The following is a 23,837-nucleotide window of genomic DNA, read 5'->3' on the forward strand; positions in this document are numbered from 1 at the left end:
CCAAAGAATGTGTCCATCACAAATAAGCAGATTATATCAGTCTCACACCAGGATCAAATGCTGAATAAGCACTTTGTTCAGAATGATCAAATCATTCTTCACTATCAACATGATCAAATGCTTAATACATGACTTGTGGTTTCACAGCTAACCATAACTGATCACAAAATACAGAAATCACTTAAGTAGATGTAACATAACCCATCACTCATTAATCTGAAGCACTGCATTGAAAACAACCCAGAACCAACTCACTATATGAATATATTCCACACCCATAACACAGCCTTACGCCACTGGTCCTCATTTGGTAGCTAGTCCTCCTTCAACAGACAACCTTTACTTTGTTTACATATCTTCAATTATGCAGTTCCAATTTGCATCTAGATCAAAGCTTCACAAACTGGACCACATTTTAGCCCTCAGATGCTACTGGTTAATGTGGGCTACTATCAGTGGATGTTTACCTGTCTGCAGCTACCTGTAGTAGCCTTGGACTGGAAGCACACCAATCAGTAGATGTCAATTTCATTTGTACCTAATATTACAAACAAAGCAAAATTATTCTGACTGTGCAATAAGGAAATGAAAGCCCAAAGTACACATAGTTAAATGATATCTATGGGATATAGATGACACTAATGTCCAAGATATTTTTTATGGATTAAACTTCTTTTTTAATTTCTCTCACAACGTTTCGAGACCATTCCAGGTCCCTTCAGCAGGTGAAGGGACCTGGAATGGTCTCAAACGTTGTGAGAGAAATTAAAAAAGAAGTTTAATCCATAAAAAATATCTTGGACATCAATGTACAACTTCTAAATGCCACTGAAAGACATTAGATGACACTAGTCTATCTGGAAATGGTAACAACTGTTACAAAATTTCATCGTTTGCAAGGATGCCTACAGCAACATGGCGTTCTACAAATGTATGATCACAAAGAGTTGAAGATAACATCCCGGATAATTTATGCAATGTTGTAATAGAGCAAGTGAACTGATGTATCCATTTGAAAAGAGGACACCCAATACTTACCTATTCTACACAAAATAAGTAATAAATGAATAACCTGCTTGCATCTTAGAGTAATGGATTATCTGTCTCAGAACATGCAAAATTGATCCTTAGTTTCTTGCAGCTAGTCGGTTATTCTCTTAATCGTCATCAGCTGTGGATATCCTTTCCAACAGATTCTATATACATACTTCCAGTACAAAACATAAAGCCCATCTTTGGTATTGTTGGGAGTACAGAATATTAAATAACTAAAGTGGGTTGTTTTGTAGGGACATTTCTCTCAAAACAAAATATAAACCATTACCCAATTCACTCCAGCACACAATATATTCAAACAAGCTGCAGGGGTTGGGTAAATACTTCATCTGCCCTTTACAACTACATAAAGGGACGAGGCAGGATAAGGGCCATATGTGGTCCACATTTTACTCAAATCTTAAAGCTGCCCAAACCGTATAAAACTATCACCCCTGTTGAAACAGATGGCCACTGGTTTTGTCTTTTCTTACTAAAGTTTTGGAATTCCAACAAGACAAAACACCATAGGGCAAAACGAACAAAATATGCTTCCTTAAAACTTCAATAATCAATATATTTGATAAACTAACCTCATGTATTTATGCGGTGTTATCATAAGTCACAAAGATATAATTGCTGAAATGTGAACAGCGACGACTTCTCCTCCTCACACATCTAATACCAGGTATCCTTCAAATCAATATGTTCAGGTTCTCATCATTTCTTATATAATGCATATATGGTGGGCTGGAGGCCCTTACCATACCTTGTCCCAGGAGGCACCGGGCTCTACAGACTGAATGTGTGCATCTCATACACTTCTTCCATGAAGGACTTAAATCAACAAACAATCACAGAAATCAAACTTATGTGTTAAGACAAATGTGCAATGTTGGTCATGCTGATATGCACCTTGCACTAAAGATCAGCTTATGACAATATATATTACTCTGTTATGTGCTGTGGCTTGAGCTTGTCAAACTGGGATCAAACTGGGGTCAAATTGGGGTCAATAAAAGTCACAGCCACTAGTGCTGAACTCAATTAAATATGAGTTGGGAAAACATAAATATAAAAAAGCCCAATATAAACCTGATCCTGGTAAATGAATTCTCATTTGAGAAAAAATGTAGTGAATGAAAAAAAAATGGGGAAATGATGAAACACTCTCTCATTGTTTCTGCTTTGAAAGTACGCTCATAATGCCCCTCAGGTAATCCCTATTCACAACACTACTAAAGATTGATAAACACACAAAGGTATGTTAGAACATATGATTTTCAGTCCTACAAATAAAGTCTTTGATCAAGCCATTTGGTTTACTGCTCATTATTTCAACCTACTTGTTAACTGATGATTTTCTGTGTAACTATGAATGAGTAAGTAGATGAAACAGTGATGCATTGTTGTAGCAAACCAAACCCCAACCATCATCATTCACATCGTTCACTGCATTCAACCATTTACATAAACAACTGTCCCGGAATTCTACCAATCATAGTTCATCTAGCATTAGAATCTGGCTTATATGTTTTCTCCTTCCCTGCAAACTTAGCTTTATCTGATGTGACTGTGGACTGCAGAATGAAAAGAAAACATACAGTAAGCTATGAATAATGACAATTTCAGAAGGACCACTAGTTTCGGTTCGGTATAACCATTGTTCATTATATGAATTTGGACTAAACATACAAGTGGCAAGAAAAACAGAGCAGTTGGTTATGGTAATATTCGTCAATTTGTTATAACTGTTCATTATAAACATAGGTTATTGTAAACAAAAGCAACTTTTACCAAGAATTTAGGGATTATGGCCATGAGTGGCTGAGTCACAATAGACGAGGTAGTTATGTCTGTGACTGTACAAAATAATGTTGAAAGTTCACTCTGTACATAGCCCAAGTACTACAGAGCATCTACCTAATCCTGCTTGTGTTGTACGAAGCCATTAATCAATATGCATTAGACTAGCAAGAATGTAAACATACGTCTGTGTGAAGAAGTCAAGTCAAGTTGGAATATAGCTAAAAGTGGCGTAAAACTAAACTCACTCACTCACTCACTCTAAATTCTTTGCAGATGTCAGTAAAGCTTTCAGACAAGTAGATCTGATTTCTTTGAAATAGAATATTATTAGGCTAGTCACTATTATTTCGTTTGGGATATCTTAAGTCATATTGGGAATATTTATTACATCCTCTTTCCAAGCATCCTAGTATCAACATTCACAATGGCGTAGTACAAAAGGTACATTTGTGTTCTGTGGCAATTTCTTTTGTGAAGATCAACATTTCTGAATTAAAGTGGTAAATAATTGAAAGCAACTTATTTAGAAAGCTAACATTTGATTGACTCAAAAAACAATGCTTCTGTCAATAAGACAGTCACAGTTCACCAAATCTGACCTCAAGAGATATGCTAACATATTCATGCACAGTTGTATCACATCAGAGAAACAGATTCTATTTTTAACGATATTAGTCAATCCAACTAACAAACATGAAACTTCATATAATACTGTACTGCAGTCTGCTATGTACATATAGCTCACACCAAACAAACATACATGGGGGATAAATACGACTGAATAAGATATTTTTACAGGTCAGCTGGCAGTAAACTTTAAAAGTGGACAAAACTTGTAGGTCTCGAATCTGAACAGTTCTTGATACATTAACATTGTGATACTGTCTCTGTGTAAATATTAATAATCATAACAACAGAACTAGCATAAACTTGTTTTGTGTTTGGGGGACTGACAATTTGCTGAGACTACCAGTTTGCTTGAGCTGAGTCCCCTGTAATACAGCACTATGGCACTGATGTTCTGGCAAGAAGGCAATGCTCTTGAATATATCCAGATACACTGTTTATTCCCTCTCATTTCACTGGTTAATAACTGTCGTGATTCAAATCACAACAACAAGAGGCAGGATTATAGACCAGACAGGATTATATGTACTCTTTGTCAAACAATTTCAGATTGTCAAATTCACTGGAATTGTTCCTGATTAAATTTGAAAAATGGCATTTCTAGCCCATTTAGAAATTAGCATATCCAGCCTTACTGAATGTATAATTGTCAGATTACCATGCACTGTATGAAGGATACAACAATTCCAAAGCTAGGTGGTATTAATATAAAGCAAAGCAGACTAATGAAAACCCATTTCCACCACATACAGCTTAATGAAAAGAACAAAACTTTATCTCATGCAGAAAAGTGCTCAGAAATTAGATCAATGAGAAGCATCCTTGCGTTTCCATATCAATAAAATGTGCATGCTTAATGTATAAAATAAGAAGCCAAAAATACAAAAAAATGTCTTCACAAGCAAAACAGTACTGCTTGTAACAATGTAAGCTCATTTTTTACTTTCTACACCATCTGCAGAATAGCATCAGTATTCCTGTCACCATTGTTTGCCATTTTGTGCGCTTAAAACCACAAGAGAGAGTTCTGTAATATATTAGTAGAGACGGCTGCCTTTTCTGAATACACAGCTTCCAACCTGTAAGTTTGTTTGCAATATTCCACACATAAATATTAATACCATTATGACTATATGTTAATAGCTTTAAATTAAATATGATAAATGCTTGTTAAAAACAAAAAGTAGAAACAACATGAAACAATATACTCATTAGCTTTGGCAAGAGTGTATACATTGTACATTTTGACTGAGTAACAACTGTTCTAACAAGCAAGACCTGATTATTCATTGATAATTGTCAACATTCTATACAACCAATCCTCTTTGGTTTTTCACAATTCCTTTTGCTACAGGGATTCTTCAACACAACACAAAGAACTGTACCAGACTTTTCGTAGGACTTCACGCCCACACTTGACAAGTCTCTGCAGCCATGTTTAAGGAAAGAATATAACTCTCTGTGTCTGATTACACCTGGAATAACTAATTACAGGTAAGTATTTGCAGTAGAGGCAGTTGGAGGTTAGCTTAAATGATATTTTGGGCCAAATGGAAAATACTATACATGCACTCTGAGTTGTTTGTTGCAAGTTATTCATGCTAGGTTTTCGGAATGACTATTAAATACAGACTGGTGGAGATAATCAAACGTAAACAATTTTGGTGTGAATACTCTCACAAGATGCTTTCGAAAAGACGCTGTGTAATATCTTCTGCTGATAGCTGAGTGTGAGTATTTCAGTTATATCACATCATGTCAGGCTTGTCGGAGGGAAACCCGAAGTGTTGCACTCCGCTGAAACCATATAAGCCAAGAAAACATGACCATGGATCCAGGATTCAAACCCACAACCATAAGTTAGGCCACCATGTTCCAAATCATAATCAAAATTGAAGTCATGTCAATATCAGTTCTACATACTTGACTTTTTCCAAGAAACATGATTTAGAACCAAACAAATGCAAAGCAGATACTAAGATTACACTCATTGGGATACTGTGATATGTTTGATATGTTTCATTGTTCTTACAACAGCTGACATTGCGTATTGAGAGATAACTTAAACACAGGTTCATTTCTGTTTGACTGACTGACTGAGTTTGGTTTTATGCCGCTTTTAGCAATATTCCAGCAACATCACGGCCGGGGACACCAGATATGGGCTTCACATTGTACCCATGTGGGGATTCGAACCCGGGTCTTCGGCGTGACGAGCCAACGCTTTAACCACTAGGCTACCCCATCGCCCCATTTCTGTTTCAACTGAATCCAAATCAAGATGGATACCAGAAATATACATGAAGTAAGAGAAATTCATATCACTTTTTCAAAAACTTCAAAAGTTGTACTATATATAAAACTTTTAACAGGTATGATTTCACATAAGTTTGAAACCATAGATGTGGCCACTGAGAATACACATGAGTAAACTTGAAAATGGAAATGTTTACTTTCAGCAACACAAAACTGCCCTTCTTACAAGAACATGACAATGTACCCACTAGGAGATAGAGCAATAAGTGGGATATCTGAATGATGCAAGATTACTTGGACCATTGATAAAACTGATGTGTGTTAAATATCAACAACTTGTGTCTTGTTGAGCACCAACTTTCATCTCTAAATACTGTCTTGATTAATATCATCAGCCCTCAAGAGAACCATGTTCTGACAGGGTTCATAACATGCTCAACATATCTGAGCCATGTCCGAAACTATATTCACTGAGGTATAAACATAAGGGACATTTTGTTGTGGTTCAGTCTGAGCACATGCTTCATAAATCTATGCTCCAAAATATCCATGATCCCTTACTTTTTGTGTTCAGTATATGTTCTGGATACAGCTAGCACAGGTTGAAAACGAATCCCCTGTGTTCTGTACCAACAATCAACATCTGAAAATAATTATACACGTCTATAAAATAACAAAACCAACAAATGTACAACCTCTCACTCATAAGGTTTAACCTCTGGCTAAGAAAAAGTCACCGTAAATTACTAATTTTAAAAGAGGATGGACATGACATCTTGAACAGTTGTCCCTCTATCACACGGCCTCATCAGTGTGGTACATCGATAGTTACATCTTCCTGTCAACTTCACAAACATTCCATCATACACTCTCAACAGTCCCTTTGGATCATTTTTTACAGAACATTAATTTGTAACTGGAACAAAATTATGAGGAATCAGTTTCACTGGAGATACACAAATATGTCCCAACATCTTAAGATGCTCATAGATGTCTGTCTACCCATGTTACAGTGTAACATTAGCCTTTGGTGTGTAACAATATCCAGGTAAGAATGGGTCGCAGTCCAGGTAAATGTACCCACTAAACATTGTAGTACTAAAGATCTAGTGTGTAGCATCATCCATGTTACACTGTAACTCAACAGATCTAGCATGCTGCAATATCCCTGTTACAGTGTATCACTAGAGATCTGGGCCCCCTTCCTCAAAGCGATTGTAGTGCTACGACTGTCGTAACTCCTATACTGTAACATAGACTTAGCTATGATAGCTTTGTGAAACGGGGCCCTGGTGTGTAGCACCACCCATGTTACAGTGTATCACTACAGATCGAGTGTGCCGCAACACCCATGTTACAGTGTAACTCTACAGCTCTGGTATGCTGCAACACCCATGTTACACTGTAACACTACAGATCGAGTGTGTAGCATCACCCATGTTACAGTGTAACTCTACAGCTCTGGTATGCTGCAACACCCATGTTACACTGTAACACTACAGATCTAGTGTGTAGCATCACCCATACAGTGTAACTCTACAGCTTTGGTATGCTGCAACAACCATGTTAAACTGTAACATTACACACTGACTGTAGCAATAAGCCTGTATGAGTATACAATCACACACCGAAAGTGTCCAAAAACCTTTTGTAAAGAAGTTCCAGGAGTAATGTACACATACCTGAAGACAAGAGTTGACTTCTTTACTGTTTTGTAAAACTTTGGAAGAGTTACTGGAACATTCATCATATGTACTGAACTGTCAGACCAAGAGAAGAAATCAGTCAAAATCCATGTCAACTCTGTCCTTATTGACACAACAGCTTGTGTGATATTTCAAACACAATTGTTTAGTTACCAGACACAATTGTGTGAAGAAACACTGGAAACATTTTCACGATCTCAAAGGCAATGATCTGACTGTAAAGTTTGATGAATAGCAGCACAGCGTGTGGCACAGGTGTAAAGTTACACATAAAGTTGATGACGTAAGGATCAGTGTATCGGTGGGAGGGGCTCCAGCAGGAAGATGTAACTACCGAGTGTCTGTCAACAAGCACACGTTACGGGGAGGAGGAAGATATATGTGGCTTTGACTCTTGGAGGTTCTTCACGTCTGCTGATTCGGGGTTGGCTTCAATCTTCTTCCTCTTTGATGCATCAGAAAAATAGCTGAAAAATATGTCAACAGCTCAGCATATGTGACAAATTTACAATAAGCATTTAAAAGGTTATGGATTTTTTCAAATGGCAAAATGCACTAGTGCGTGGATATGTGCGCTATATAAATATCCTATAATAATAATAATAATAATAATAATAATAATAATAAATAATATCATTGAACTTGACCCAGACACAGGGAAGTTTGCTGAATGGAGTAACTCAGTACTGGAGCTGAATATCGATATAGGTGCCAGAGATCGATAATCGTTAACTAAATATTGATCGATTATTGATAAATATCAAGAAGTAACTTTGAGCAAAAATGCCAAAAAATGTCTGAAAGAAATGAATATATTTCCCACAACTGTTGACTGGTGACATGTTTAAATGCATGGGATACTAACAAAACAGCTTTCTGAACATAGTTTAGAAGCAGCCCATGATAAAACACCTAACTTCATGTATTGTTTGAGTGAATTAAAACTTTATTCCATCACAAAATGTTTGTACGATATTATTGATAACACTAGTTTCATATCAGTAACCATTAATAATTTTTCCTGTAGACGATATTTCCGATTATTGATCTTTTTAGCCAGCCCTACTCAGTAATGTACAGGTTGAACTTGGACTCGAACACACAAGCTCTCCTGTGCCAATTGCACCAATTCCCCATTGGGACCTTTACCAACTGTAGAGAAGAGGCTCTTATTTCTTTGTCTACTTGTTTAACATTACACTCACATAATTATTCCTGCTATATAAATAGTCAAGTCTGGACCAGACAATCCAGTGATTATCAATCACAAGAGATGGGATTCATCAACAACCCGACCTTGACCTCCCTCTCCAATCGCATGTTATGACAAGCATGGGTTACATTCTCACAGACATCGTCACAGGCCTTGAATACACTACAATGGGCTCCCACAGCGGAAGTTTCAGACTTACTGGAAGTTCATGAAGCGTGCTAACTGAGTTAGTTGAGCAAACTCGTTAGTAATGTGACAGGAGAACAGTAGCATGTTGCGAGGCTGGACCTTGATAGCGAACCTCATGAACAGCATGGAGTAGATAGCCAGAGCTGAAACAAAACATTGAAGCCAAAACACATGAGTGTGGGTGCCAATGAGATTGGTTCACTCATAATTGAAAAAGGGCGGTGGGGTAGCCTAGTGATTAAAGCGTTCACTCAATGTGTGAAGCCCATTTCTGGTGTCCCCGCCTTGATATTGCTGGAATATTGCTAAAAGTGGCATAAAACTATGCTCACTCACTAACTCATAATTCATAAAAGTTCAAGTGTGTAAGTTTTCCCAGCAAAATATAATTTTCTACCCCTTCAAAAGTTGAATACTTTGGTATCAGGCCAAATGACCGTCACATCAATAATATGAATGACTTACAAAACAATCATGCAAATTGAGCATTATTTCAATCCCTGGATCATAATCATTTCTTCTGCTAGGTTCACAGTCCATGACAGAAACTTCTCACTTCCCTCAACAAGCTAGCAGTAACAATATCTACAGGACTAAACAAATCACCTGGACCTTGGTCAAAATGGTCAGAACGGTGCATGAGAAACCTATGGTCAATTTACCTAAGGTCATCTTTCCACTAATAATCTCTGGATCCTTCTTCAGGTCCCCAAGGGCTGCCAGAGGGAGTCCCCAGTTGGCCACTGCGATGACAAACACATTCATGTGTTAACACACTTACAATCATGTGTTAACAAACTTACAATCATGTGTTAACAAACTTGGAAATTTGAAATATACATTGTATATTTATATACTTATCCTATCTCACAGTATGCACTTCTCTCTCTTGATTCGACACTGAGTGGAACGATGTAAACTTTTTTCCCTTGGCCTCTCTTGTCCATCTGCCCAAGCACTCCATGCTACCCTCATTATAAGACAGCTTCCTAGTTGTCATGCAAAGCATGCGGCATGCACCACTAGCTACCCATGTTACTATCTCCGAATCATCATTCTCATTCTTGGAGCCACTGGAATATCAATCTTGGAGAATCTGCATAGCGGGCAGGATGGGCGGGAACCCGTCACGTGAGATAGGATAAGTATATAAATATACAATTTATATTTAAAATTTTCAAATTGTAAAACTTTTAAATCTTATCTCACGGTATGCACTTATCCCACAGTCAGACGGCGGGACGCAGATACCCTGTGTCTTGTCAATGCGAACAGTAGAACTGTGTAGACTGGAAACAACCGTTGATAGCGATGCTCAAGGGAGGCCTGTTACAACTAGCCCAACTCCTATGCTTGTGATGAGTTCCTCTGAACTCCTTGGTTTACTAAGCACAACATCTCCCAGGGAGATGGGTGCTCCCGAGCGATGTGGTGTTGGAATGAACAGCATCAAACAAACTCCGGCGCAAACGTTCTGTTCTACAAGCCACCACTGAAGAAAAGGACGTAAGGGTTCGGGAAGACGAATCAACTCCTTGAGATTCCCTGAGACGAGATACGGACGCAGAAAACGCTGCAATGGACGCAGTTGCAATTGTCCCCGCCGTGTCAATGCCTGTGCCAATGTCAAGAGGCCTAAAAGTTCCTGCCACTGTCGTAAGGTACTGGCCTGCGACAGTGCTAACGGAACTAGCCATTGAATTTTCAGCCATCTGTCTTGGGGGACGAAAATCAGGCCCTGGTGCGTGTTGAAAGTTGCCCCGATGAATTGAAAGGTCTGGGTTGGTGTTAGTTTCGACTTCGACAACCAACCAACCTCTCTCTGTGCCTGAATGCAGTCAGAAACCTGTTGATAGGCTTGGTGATCCTGGTAAATAGCCACGGGGAGTGGAAATTTCAAAAGGCAGGACCCTTGGAACACGAATCGGAGGAATTTCCACGAATCCGGATCATTGGGCACATGAAGATAAGCATCTTGAAGGTCTAGGCTGACAAGAAAATCCCTTTCTTCAGGATGGTGCGAAGAAGGAAGTGAGGTGGGCGCTGGAGATAGTGGGCATTGAAAAGTTTCATGTTGAAAATGAGTCTTAGTTTTGTGGAGTTTTTCTTGGGAACCAGAAAGATGGTGGAATAGAACCCCGGAGTGCTGGGTGCCAGACCGAGAAACTGGACTGCACATTTCTCTATGAGTGTACCTATGGTGGAGTGAAGAACCTGGACCTGGTCCGCCGGGTAGCTGCGATGTACCGGATGCACTGTCAGTGGCGGGCGTCCGATGACTGGAAGTTGATAGCCTTCGGCGAGGAGGTCGGTCACGAATGGATCGTCTAGTATGGTCCAGTTGGGAGCGAACCTCCCTAGTCTCCCGCCCACTGGAGTGTTGTAAATGGGGACGGCTGGAGGCGGGAGTTCCCAGTCGTGCCCTTGTTTCGATGAGTCACTGCTTGGGGGTGGGGGGTTGGGGAGAGAGTGGGAGTAGTTTCCTGCGCAGGAGTCCAGGAATCTGGTACAATCCGAGTAGAGAGACGCGAGGAGGCAGGAGTCCCGTCAGAAGTCGTAGAACGCTGAGATCGAGGCTCGGAACCCCGTTGATTAGATCGACGATCCGTAGAACCATATCTATGTCTGGAAGGGGATGAACCGGGAGAGGATGCACAAATGGAGACCAGCTGAGGAGAACGGGAGCGAGGAGGGGAGATATCGCAACGATAACGACAATCCCTGCATCTTGAACGATAGGCAGCAGTCAACCGTGTAGGAGATCTAGGTTGACGGGTTGAGTGCGCAGAACCGGAAGTCACATGATGACGAGAAGACGAAGTCCGAGGAGGTGACTTGGAACGAAGAACCAATCTCTACGAAGCAGAGAGAGGCGTGTGCTTAGTTGAATGCGAATGAGTCGAAAAGTGGCGTCTCGGCGGTGAAGTAGACCTACCAGGTCTATCCGGTGAACAAATCCGAATAATAACAGGAGACTGATCCAGACGACTTGGTGAAAGCCTCGTTCGTGCTGAAGAGGCATGACTGTAGGATCCAACAGAGTTCGGGGAAGTACTCAGATGATCCGGAGAGAGGCATTCCGCTGAATACCGCTTGAAAGAAGGCTGCTTTGGCGAAAGTCTATTTACCACATGCCGTCTCGGTGAAGTCTTCCGTTTTGGCGAACATTGTTTCGACAAAGTACGATTAGGTGAAGTCTGTTTAGCAGACGATCGATCCGGAGAATGCTGAAGCTTAGACTGGTGCTTCGATGAAGACCGGTTCGGCGAAAGCTGTTTCGTAGAGAGCCGGTCTAATTCTGGGGAAGGTGGACAGTCCGGGGAAAGTCGAGGTGGAGGGGAACGGTCAGGCGAAGCGTGATCCGGCGAACTGTGATTCGATCTGGCAGGCTTCGGCAAAGCAGAAGATCAAGGTAGCTGGATGCAAGAAACACTTCTTTTCGCCGAATGGGAAGGAGACGGTGAAGTAACCACTGACAGGCGTTGAGGTGAGGTAGAGATCAGCTGATTCTTGTCCGAAACAGATAAGCGAGGTTGCCGAGATAACTGGTCCGGAGAACGAGAGACAGAGAGCGTAGTTCGAAGGTCCAGCTGTGTAGAGGTATTCTGAGGGGTGGTAGCAGTCTCGACAACCACTACCCGGGACGTGGTCGAAGACGAAGGACTCGGGCTGGAATGTTGAGAGCCCAACAAATTCTGAAGGTCCTCCGATAAGTAAGAATCTGACAACGTTCTCATGAAATCCTCTTCATTCGAGGGAGGGGACTGTGACCGCTGAGCAGACAAAGTAGGACACTTAAACTTTTCGTTCTAGGAGGGATTGGGTCCGTCAAGTGAAGCGGCATAACGAGCTCTGTCAGCAACACGAGTGCAAGCCCGAGTGTAGTCACCAAGCGCCTCGAAAGGTAAGATCCTTGCATTTATCGCAACGAGAGTCCCATTTACACTGTCCCATACAGTCAACACAAGACACATGTGGATCACTCGCGGAGAACACTTTATTACACCGGGAGCATTTATTCCTCTTTTTTGGCAGGTCAGCTTTCCCCATGTTGTAGACTAAGTTGAAAACGTTGAGCAAAGCAAAATACGTTCACACTCAAGTGCAACAAGAAAGAGAATGATGATTCGGAGATAGTCACGTGGGTAGCTAGTGGTGCATGCCGCCTGCTTTGCATGACAACTAGGAAGCTGTCTTATAATGAGGGTAGCATGGAGTGCTTGGGCAGATGGACAAGAGGGGCCAAGGAAAAAATGTTTACATCGTTCCACTCAGTGTCGAATCAAGAGAGAGAAGTGCATACCGTGAGATTGGATAAGTTTAAAATTTACAAACATGTGTTAACAAACATACAATCATGTTAACAAACTTACAATCATGTGTTAACAAACTTACAATCATGTTAACAAACTTACAATCATGTCTTAACACACAATCATGTCTTAACACACTTACAATCATGTGTTAATAAACTTACAAACATGTGTTAACAAACTTACAATCATGTGTTAACAAACTTACAATTATGTGTTAACAAACTTACAATCATGTGTTAACAAACTTCAATCAAAGTGTACCATATGATGCCTCTGTCCATTGGATAAGTTTAAAATTTACAAACATGTGTTAACAAACTTACAATCGTGTTAACAAACTTACAATCATGTGTTAACAAACTTACAATCATGTTAACAAACTTACAATCATGTCTTAACACACTTACAATCATGTCTTAACACACTTACAATCATGTGTTAACAAACTTACAAACATGTGTTAACAAACTTACAAACATGTGTTAACAAACTTACAAACATGTGTTAACAAACTTACAATCATGTGTTAACAAACTTCAATCAAAGTGTACCATATGATGCCTCTGTCCAAAGATTGTAGGACACGAACATAAAAGTTGACAGTTTGAAACTAGTGTCATAAAGCCGGAAATGGCTGCTTTCTGATTGGCTAATCCTGACTCCCTGTTAATCATTTCATTGGTCAGTCAAACTTTCTGTAAGGTCGTTCTGATATGAACTGAGATAGAATGTCCTCAGATCTTTGTGTAAGCCAGCACTAATAATGCTAACATCTGACTTTAATGAGATTGTGCCACGGTAAATTCTGCTGTGTAGATCTACTCACCTGGACCCCAGAAGTGCTGAAACAAGAAGGAGAGGATGAGATTGGGAAATAACACAATGCCATGCGGTACAAAAAGCAAGTAGTGAGATGTAAGACATATCTGTACTGCATCTTTGGGATATTTGTGATCAACTACATTCACTCCAAGAATGTTTACAAGATTCTGCACAAAAGCTGATATCCCACAAAGACTATATTTACCGAGGAGGCCATCTGTAGTCACGACCACTCATCAAAAACTTCCATTAACAGACTGTTTCACCTGATGAACACCTTATAATACTTAGTGAGTATGGTTTTACACCACTTTTAGCAATATTCCAGGGAAACAAGAAATCGGCTTCACACATTGTACCCAAATGGGGGATCAAACCAAAGTCTTTCGGCATGACAAGCGAATGCTTTGATCACTACATAATAATACAAAGATAATCAGAGGAGGGTGAACAAGTTACATCATTGGTCACATCCAACTGTTTAAACAGCTCATGTTGGACTAGTTTTTGATACAGATAACTAGTGAGTGAGTGAGTTTAGTTTTACGCCACACTCAGCAATATTCCAGCTTTATGGCGGCAGTCTGTAAATAATCAAGTCTGGACCAGACAATCCAGTGATCAACAGCATGAGCATCGATCTGCGTAATTGGGAACTGATGACATGTGTAAACCAAGTCAGTGAGCCTGACCACCCGATCCCGTTAGTCGCCTCTTACAGATAACTAGTGTTTGATACAGATAACAACTAGTCCCTCAAGATTCCCTGACTGGAATACTGTATACTGGTGGTACTTACTGTGCTGATGAGGAGACATGTTGGTACAGGCAGGACACAGCAACATGAAACAAGACAACAATACATTACCATCAGCTTTCAAACTCATGTGAGTGAGTGAGTGAGTGAGTGAGTGAGTGTGTGTGTGTATGTGTGTGTGTGTGGGGGTTGAGGAAGAGAGAGAGACTGACTGACTGACTGACTGATTTTGTTTTACCGCTTTTAGCAGTATTCCAGCAATATCATGGCGGGGGACACCAAAAATGGGCTTAACACATTGTGCCCATGTGGGGAATCGAACCCGGGTCTTCGGCGTGACGAGCCAAAGCTTTAACCACTAGGCTACCCCACCGCCCAAGAGAGAGAGAGGAGAGAGATAGGAGGGCAGGAGGGGTTTTATGTCCCAGCAATATTACGGTGGAGAACACCTGCCATTGGCTAAACACATTGTATCGATGTGGGAATCAAACCCAGGCCTTTGACGGGATGAGAGAACATTAACTGCTTCGCTACCAAACTGCTCCTTGGCAACACCAGCTAACATATAGTTGTTGTAGATGGCTACCCACCGCTCCTTGGCAACACCAGCTAACATATAGTTGTTGTAGATGGCTACCGCACCGCTCCTTGGCAACACCAGCTGACATATAGTTGTTGTAGATGGCTACCCCACCACTCCTTGGCAACACCAGCTAACATATATTTGTTGTAGATGGCTACCCCACCACTCCTTGGAAACACCAGCTAACATATAGTTGTTGTAGATGGCTACCCCACTGCTCCTTGGCAACACCAGCTAACATATAGTTGTTGTAGATGGCTACCGCATCGCGCTTTGGCAACACCAGCTAACATATAGTTGTTGTAGATGGCTACCGCGACCGCCTTGGCAACACCAGCTAACATATAGTTGTTGTAGATGGCTACCCCAATCACCTTGGCAACACCAGCTAACATATAGTAGTTGTAGATGGCTACCCCACCACCCTTGGCAACACCAGCTAACATATAGTTGTTGTAGATGGCTACCCCACCACCCTTGGAAACACCAGCTAACATATAGTAGTTGTAGATGGCTACCCCACCACTCCTTGGCAACACCAGCTAACATATAGTTGTTGTAGATGGCTACCCCACCACCCCTTGGCAACACCAGCTAACATATAGTTGTTGTAGATGGCTACCCCACCACCCCTTGGCAACACCAGCTAACATATAGTTGTTGTAGATGGCTACCGCACCGCTCCTTGGAAACACCAGCTAACATATAGTTGTTGTAGATGGCTACCCCACCACTCCTTGGAAACACCAGCTAACATATAGTTGTTGTAGATGGCTACCCCACCACTCCTTGGCAACACCAGCTAACATATAGTTGTTGTAGATGGCTACCCACCACTCCTTGGAAACACCAGCTAACATATAGTTGTTGTAGATGGCTACCCCAATCACCTTGGCAACACCAGCTAACATATAGTTGTTGTAGATGGCTACCCCACCGCTCCTTGGCAACACCAGCTGACATATAGTTGTTGTAGATGGCTACCGCACCGCCCCTTGGCAACACCAGCTAACATATAGTTGTTGTAGATGGCTACCCCACCGCCCGCCTTTGGCAACACCAGCTAACATATAGTTGTTGTAGATGGCTACCCCACCCCTTGGCAACACCAGCTAACATATAGTTGTTGTAGATGGCTACCCCATCGCTCCTTGGCAACACCAGCTAACATATAGTTGTTGTAGATGGCTACCCCAATCGCCTTTGGCAACACCAGCTAACATATAGTTGTTGTAGATGGCTACCGCACCCTCCTTGGCAACACCAGCTAACATATAGTTGTTGTAGATGGCTACCCAATCACTCCTTGGCAACACCAGCTAACATATAGTTGTTGTAGATGGCTACCGCGACCGCTCCTTGGCAACACCAGCTAACATATAGTTGTTGTAGATGGCTACCGCGACCGCCTCCTTGGAAACACCAGCTAACATATAGTTGTTGTAGATGGCTACCCCACCACCTCCTTGGCAACACCAGCTAACATATAGTTGCTGTAGATGGCTACCCCACTGCTCCTTGGCAACACCAGCTAACATATAGTTGTTGTAGATGGCTACCCCTAATCGCCCCTTGGCAACACCAGCTAACATATAGTTGTTGTAGATGGCTACCGCGACCGCCCTTGGCAACACCAGCTAACATATAGTTGTTGTAGATGGCTACCCCAATCGCCCCTTGGCAACACCAGCTAACATATAGTTGTTGTAGATGGCTACCGTGACCGCCTCCTTGGCAACACCAGCTAACATATAGTTGTTGTAGATGGCTACCCACCGCTCCTTGGCAACACCAGCTCACATATTGTTGTTGTAGATGGCTACCGCACCGCTCCTTGGAAACACCAGCTAACATATAGTTGTTGTAGATGGCTACCCCACCACTCCTTGGCAACACCAGCTAACATATAGTTGCTGTAGATGGCTACCCCACTGCTCCTTGGCAACACCAGCTAACATATAGTTGTTGTAAATGGCTACCCCACCGCCCCTTGGCAACACCAGCTAACATATAGTTGTTGTAGATGGCTACCGCACCGCTCCTTGGCAACACCAGCTAACATATAGTTGTTGTAGATGGCTACCCCAATCGCTCCTTGGCAACACCAGCTAACATATAGTAGTTGTAGATGGCTACCCCACCACCCTTGGCAACACCAGCTAACATATAGTTGCTGTAGATGGCTACCCCACTGCTCCTTGGCAACACCAGCTAACATATAGTTGTTGTAGATGGCTACCCCACTGCTCCTTGGCAACACCAGCTAACATATAGTTGTTGTAGATGGCTACCCCACCACCCCTTGGCAACACCAGCTAACATATAGTTGTTGTAGATGGCTACCCCACCGCTCCTTGGCAACACCAGCTAACATATAGTAGTTGTAGATGGCTACCCCACCACTCCTTGGCAACACCAGCTGACATATAGTTGTTGTAGATGGCTACCGCACCACTCCTTGGCAACACCAGCTAACATATAGTTGCTGTAGATGGCTACCCACCGCCCCTTGGCAACACCAGCTAACATATAGTTGTTGTAGATGGCTACCCACCGCCCCTTGGCAACACCAGCTAACATATAGTTGTTGTAGATGGCTACCCCACCGCCCCTTGGCAACACCAGCTAACATATAGTTGTTGTAGATGGCTACCCCACCGCTCCTTGGCAACACCAGCTAACATATAGTAGTTGTAGATGGCTACCCCACCACTCCTTGGCAACACCAGCTAACATATAGTTGTTGTAGATGGCTACCCCACCACCTTGGAAACACCAGCTAACATATAGTTGTTGTAGATGGCTACCCCACCACCCTTGGCAACACCAGCTAACATATAGTTGTTGTAGATGGCTACCCCACCGCCCCTTGGCAACACCAGCTAACATATAGTTGTTGTAGATGGCTACCCCACCACCCCTTGGCAACACCAGCTAACATATAGTTGTTGTAGATGGCTACCCCACCGCCCCTTGGCAACACCAGCTAACATATAGTAGTTGTAGATGGCTACCCCACCACTCCTTGGCAACACCAGCTAACATATAGTTGTTGTAGATGGCTACCCCACCACTCCTTGGAAACACCAGCTAACATATAGTTGTTGTAGATGGCTACCCCACCACCCCTTGGCAACACCAGCTAACATATAGTTGTTGTAGATGGCTACCCCACCACCCCTTGGCAACACCAGCTAACATATAGTTGTTGTAGATGGCTACCCCACCACCCCTTGGCAACACCAGCTAACATATAGTTGTTGTAGATGGATGGCTACCGCAGCCCTTGGAAACACCAGCTAACATATAGTTGTTGTAGATGGCTACCCCACCACTCCTTGGAAACACCAGCTAACATATAGTTGTTGTAGATGGCTACCCCACCACTCCTTGGCAACACCAGCTAACATATAGTTGTTGTAGATGGCTACCCACCACTCCTTGGAAACACCAGCTAACATATAGTTGTTGTAGATGGCTACCCCACCGCCCCTTGGCAACACCAGCTAACATATAGTTGTTGTAGATGGCTACCCACCGCGCTCCTTGGCAACACCAGCTAACATATAGTTGTTGTAGATGGCTACCCCACCGCTCCTTGGCAACACCAGCTAACATATAGTTGTTGTAGATGGCTACCCCACCGCTCCTTGGCAACACCAGCTAACATATAGTTGTTGTAGATGGCTACCCCACCGCTCCTTGGCAACACCAGCTAACATATAGTTGTTGTAGATGGCTACCCACCGCCCCTTGGCAACACCAGCTAACATATAGTTGTTGTAGATGGCTACCCCACCTTCCTTGGCAACACCAGCTAACATATAGTTGTTGTAGATGGCTACCGCGACCCTCCTTGGCAACACCAGCTAACATATAGTTGTTGTAGATGGCTACCCAATCGCCTTGGCAACACCAGCTAACATATAGTTGTTGTAGATGGCTACCGCACATCCTTGGCAACACCAGCTAACATATAGTTGTTGTAGATGGCTACCGCACCGCTCCTTGGAAACACCAGCTAACATATAGTTGTTGTAGATGGCTACCCCACCACTCCTTGGCAACACCAGCTAACATATAGTTGCTGTAGATGGCTACCCCACTGCTCCTTGGCAACACCAGCTAACATATAGTTGTTGTAGATGGCTACCCCACCGCCCCTTGGCAACACCAGCTAACATATAGTTGTTGTAGATGGCTACCCGACCGCCCTTGGCAACACCAGCTAACATATAGTTGTTGTAGATGGCTACCCCACCACTTCCTTGGCAACACCAGCTAACATATAGTTGTTGTAGATGGCTACCGTGACCGCCCTTGGCAACACCAGCTAACATATAGTTGTTGTAGATGGCTACCCCACCGCTCCTTGGCAACACCAGCTAACATATAGTTGCTGTAGATGGCTACCCCACTGCTCCTTGGCAACACCAGCTAACATATAGTTGTTGTAGATGGCTACCCCACCGCTCCTTGGCAACACCAGCTAACATATAGTTGCTGTAGATGGCTACCGCACCGCTCCTTGGCAACACCAGCTAACATATAGTTGTTGTAGATGGCTACCCCACCGCCTCCTTGGCAACACCAGCTAACATATAGTAGTTGTAGATGGCTACCCCACCACTCCTTGGCAACACCAGCTAACATATAGTTGTTGTAGATGGCTACCCCACTGCTCCTTGGCAACACCAGCTAACATATAGTTGTTGTAGATGGCTACCCCACCACTCCTTGGCAACACCAGCTAACATATAGTTGTTGTAGATGGCTACCCCACCACCCCTTGGCAACACCAGCTAACATATAGTTGTTGTAGATGGCTACCCCACCGCTCCTTGGCAACACCAGCTAACATATAGTAGTTGTAGATGGCTACCCCACCACTCCTTGGCAACACCAGCTAACATATAGTAGTTGTAGATGGCTACCCCACCACTCCTTGGCAACACCAGCTGACATATAGTTGTTGTAGATGGCTACCGCACCACTCCTTGGCAACACCAGCTAACATATAGTTGCTGTAGATGGCTACCCACCGCCCCTTGGCAACACCAGCTAACATATAGTTGTTGTAGATGGCTACCCACCGCCCCTTGGCAACACCAGCTAACATATAGTTGTTGTAGATGGCTACCCATCCGCCCTTGGCAACACCAGCTAACATATAGTTGTTGTAGATGGCTACCCACTCCTTGGCAACACCAGCTAACATATAGTTGTTGTAGAAGCAGTAATAGCAGCAGCAGCAGTAGTAGATTAGAAGTAGTAGATAGCCATTGCTATCAATATGGATCATAGTGATCGAAAACCATTTATTATATACTGCTTTATCATCAATAGATATTGGAAAAGTAACTTTGGGAAAAAATTGAAAACAAATCTGAAAGAATTCAACATATTTCACTGATGAGTGGTAATATGTTGACAAAGAAGCACATGAATAAAATGTGTAACTTTGTGTATAGTGTTAGAATAAAACTTTATTTCACAATAGTTTATGTCATAATATCAATCATACAATCTTCACATTGATAATCCTTAATAATTCCTCCAACTGCCCTTGTATTAGAAGTAATAACTTAACAGTATTTATAATAGTAGTAGTAGTAGTAGTAGCAGCAGCAGAAGCAGGCAGTAGTAGTAGTAGTAGTAGTGACTTTGTAAACAATATTTTTAATTGTATATGTGTGCAGTAGCCTATTCAGTCCAAAAGTAGGACAAGCCACATTCCCCAAAATTTAAGTAGTCCAAAGAATTTTTCACAAACACTTCCATTGACCATGTTTAATGGTATTCATGTTCAGTATAATACTATTACACAGACAATAGGTTTATTTGTAACCTGATATGATATTAAAAAATAACATATCACATTAAGAGACTGCTACGGACAAAGACTGGATACAGATATTTACATACATAAATTATGTCATGTGTTTGGGGAAATCATGATATTACCATCTTCATTTCCTCCATTAGTGACGAGAAGTAGCTCAGGTTTTATTTTACAAAAATGTTTTCAGATGGATCTGTATGTCAGTCTTGAGATTATGATGAGAGTCAGTTCAGCTACAACAATGCAAACTACATAAAACCAGATATATGCAGTACATGTTTTGTAAACAACAGATGTGGATACTGAACGTGGAATATATTTACATTCTACTGGACTAAATACATTATTGTAGACACAACCTGACGTCCCTGATATATGTCTGAAATAGGGCTACCGATGATGTTTCTGGAGCCACTCTGTATTTTCATATTTTATTCACAATGGGCATTGGATAGATTTCTGTCAGTATTCTGCAAATTGTTATTCTCTTGGGTTCAAACAACTGATTTTTTTTCAATGATTTGGTATGATACAGAATTTCTAAGCTGTTTCTGGTAACTAGCATAAGTTACTATTCTGCGCCATGTAAGTCACAAGTTGTATGACCTAATAACAGTGACATCTGTCTGTTACATTAAACTCCACATCTGTGCACTACCATTACAGTTTCACACATGTGTGCTCTCTGAATTCAATGAGCAAGAAAAAATGTTTAAAGACAAGTGTACACAAGCTGAAATAGCTACATTAGGGACCATTCATAATTTATGGCAAGGGGGGTGATGATGATTTTCCTGGAATGACCCCCCTAAAATGTAAGTACAAAGTGACCCCCTCCCCTTGCATATCATGTAAAAAATCAATGAACCCCCCACCCCTTCTCATAATATATAACATAATTTTTCTTATTTTGGTGTACAAAATGCTAACAACCCCCACTCCAACCCCAGTACATCTAACATATGTACAAAATTGATGACCCCCTACCTCTCCAGAACAAAATTGGTGACAACCCTTCCACCCACCCCCACCCCTAAGCTCATCATCACACACCCCCTAGCCATAAATTATGAACAGTCCCTTATCATTCAGTGATTCACTGACTATTAGGTTATCAAATATTTTCCTGGATTTGTGAGTAGGGCTGCAATGAAATCACTGAGTTGAATTTGATAAATATCATAAATATTGGGTAACAAATACATTAACAAGTCTGAAGGTAATGTATGAGTCATTATAATCAGTGAAACAATTACAAACTACATTCTTTGATATGTTTAGACCATTTAAACAGTGACCAGTGACCACATTACTTTCAAATTAAATATAAAAGAGTGTTGACTACTAAGCTGCTTGGCTTGGATATATTCCATTTTGCATATTTCACTTTGATAAATAATATCAAATTCATGTAAAAACGTTCCTTGCAAAAAATTAATGAATATTCGATTTTTCTAAGTACAAATAATTAACTGATTTCGTGAATGGTTCAATTCACTGAATGCGTATTTGTGAGCAATTCGATTTTAAACATTTCATAGATCATCAATTCCATTTTTCAACCATTATCCACTGTCTAGGGGGCTCATCGCTAAAATCCATATGATGTCCCCTGTCTCTCTGCATATCATCACACAATAATATACAAATCTTGTATTCCAATATGATTCTGTTTGACAATGAGATCAATGCATAAGAACATAAATCAATGTGCATATTTCAGTTGTGTGTGTATTCTTATATGAATCTAAACTAACACATTGAGTAGGTATAGTTAATGGCAGTGAATGACAGAAGAAAACTTCTATATGACAGTCTCAAGAACCTTCAGTGTATGCTATTTGATTGGTCAGTTCAAGGTTTCGAACAAGACTTGCCCGAAGAACCACCTCTGGTGGTGTTCACAGGTCCTAATGTAGAATGCTGAGTTTTGTTCATGGTCTTACTGAGATTGAAACAATACAGTGTCTGCCTGATAGCTATCATCAATCATTCTGTCTCAGTGTGGTTGACCCTCCTACATACGTTTGCTAGTTATTTCTAATGTTCTCAGTTACTTAATTTCACAATCATGTTCTTACAAGTTACGACATACGGTGGGATACACAATATAGATTTATGACATTTGATTTCTACTTCAAAACACACATGTCTCTAAAGGGTTGATTTTGAAAGAAATCTACCGTGTCATACTTTAAGGTCAAGGAAAAAAATGTTATTAGAAATCAAGTGTGGGTTAATGAAACAATGACGTAATTAATTATCAAGCGTTTTGAATTTTTCTCTTTCAAAGTGTCTTTCAATTGGTAACAAAAAAGATATACCTGCATAGGTATTGTCGAAACTCTTTGCTCTTCACGTAAGTGACAGCTTTCTTCGCTAACACCCCGGCCATGTTCAGTACCCTGAAAAAGATGATGCGCTTTGGTTTAGTGACTAACGTTTACTCTGTAGATATGCTATATTTATATCTAACACATTCTTATCAGATCAGAGCGCTATTACGAACGAAATAATTCATGGAATCCATCAGAATTTAAATTACGAATGTTAGATACTAATCCAACTTATGATATGCCTGCGTTTTGCTTACTTTCAACGGTATGTATCACTGTTGTAAAGTGGCAAAGTGCGATGCAAACAAATAAACCTCTGTACTTCCGGTTCCGTATCTTAACGATA

At 41.4% G+C, this 23,837-nt stretch overlaps 1 protein-coding gene across 2 annotated transcripts; it reads right to left on the reverse strand.

Moving 5' to 3' along the window:
• Positions 1-1,786: 1,786 nt before the first annotated feature.
• On the reverse strand, positions 1,787-23,804 carry LOC124269498 (mitochondrial pyruvate carrier 1-like). Of its 2 annotated transcripts, XR_006896522.1 has the most exons (8): positions 23,749-23,804; positions 23,480-23,560; positions 14,773-14,776; positions 13,978-13,993; positions 9,498-9,578; positions 8,846-8,978; positions 7,313-7,900; positions 1,787-7,100 (listed from the first exon to the last, which is right to left on the reverse strand). XR_006896522.1 is itself a non-coding variant. In XM_046704522.1 (7 exons), the coding sequence occupies exons 2-7, from the start codon at positions 23,548-23,550 to the stop codon at positions 7,792-7,794; spliced, it is 414 nt and encodes a 137-aa protein (XP_046560478.1). In that variant the 5' UTR covers positions 23,551-23,560; positions 23,749-23,804; the 3' UTR covers positions 1,787-7,791. The 2 variants fall into 2 exon arrangements, 1 of the variants encoding a protein (XP_046560478.1); XM_046704522.1 differs by having other exon boundaries at positions 1,787-7,900.
• Between the last annotated feature and the right edge of the window lie 33 nt (positions 23,805-23,837).

Source organism: Haliotis rubra, unplaced genomic scaffold (assembly GCF_003918875.1).
Source record: "Haliotis rubra isolate DU_JTF1 unplaced genomic scaffold, ASM391887v1 Scf145, whole genome shotgun sequence".
NCBI classification, from domain to species: Eukaryota; Metazoa; Mollusca; class Gastropoda; order Lepetellida; family Haliotidae; genus Haliotis; species Haliotis rubra.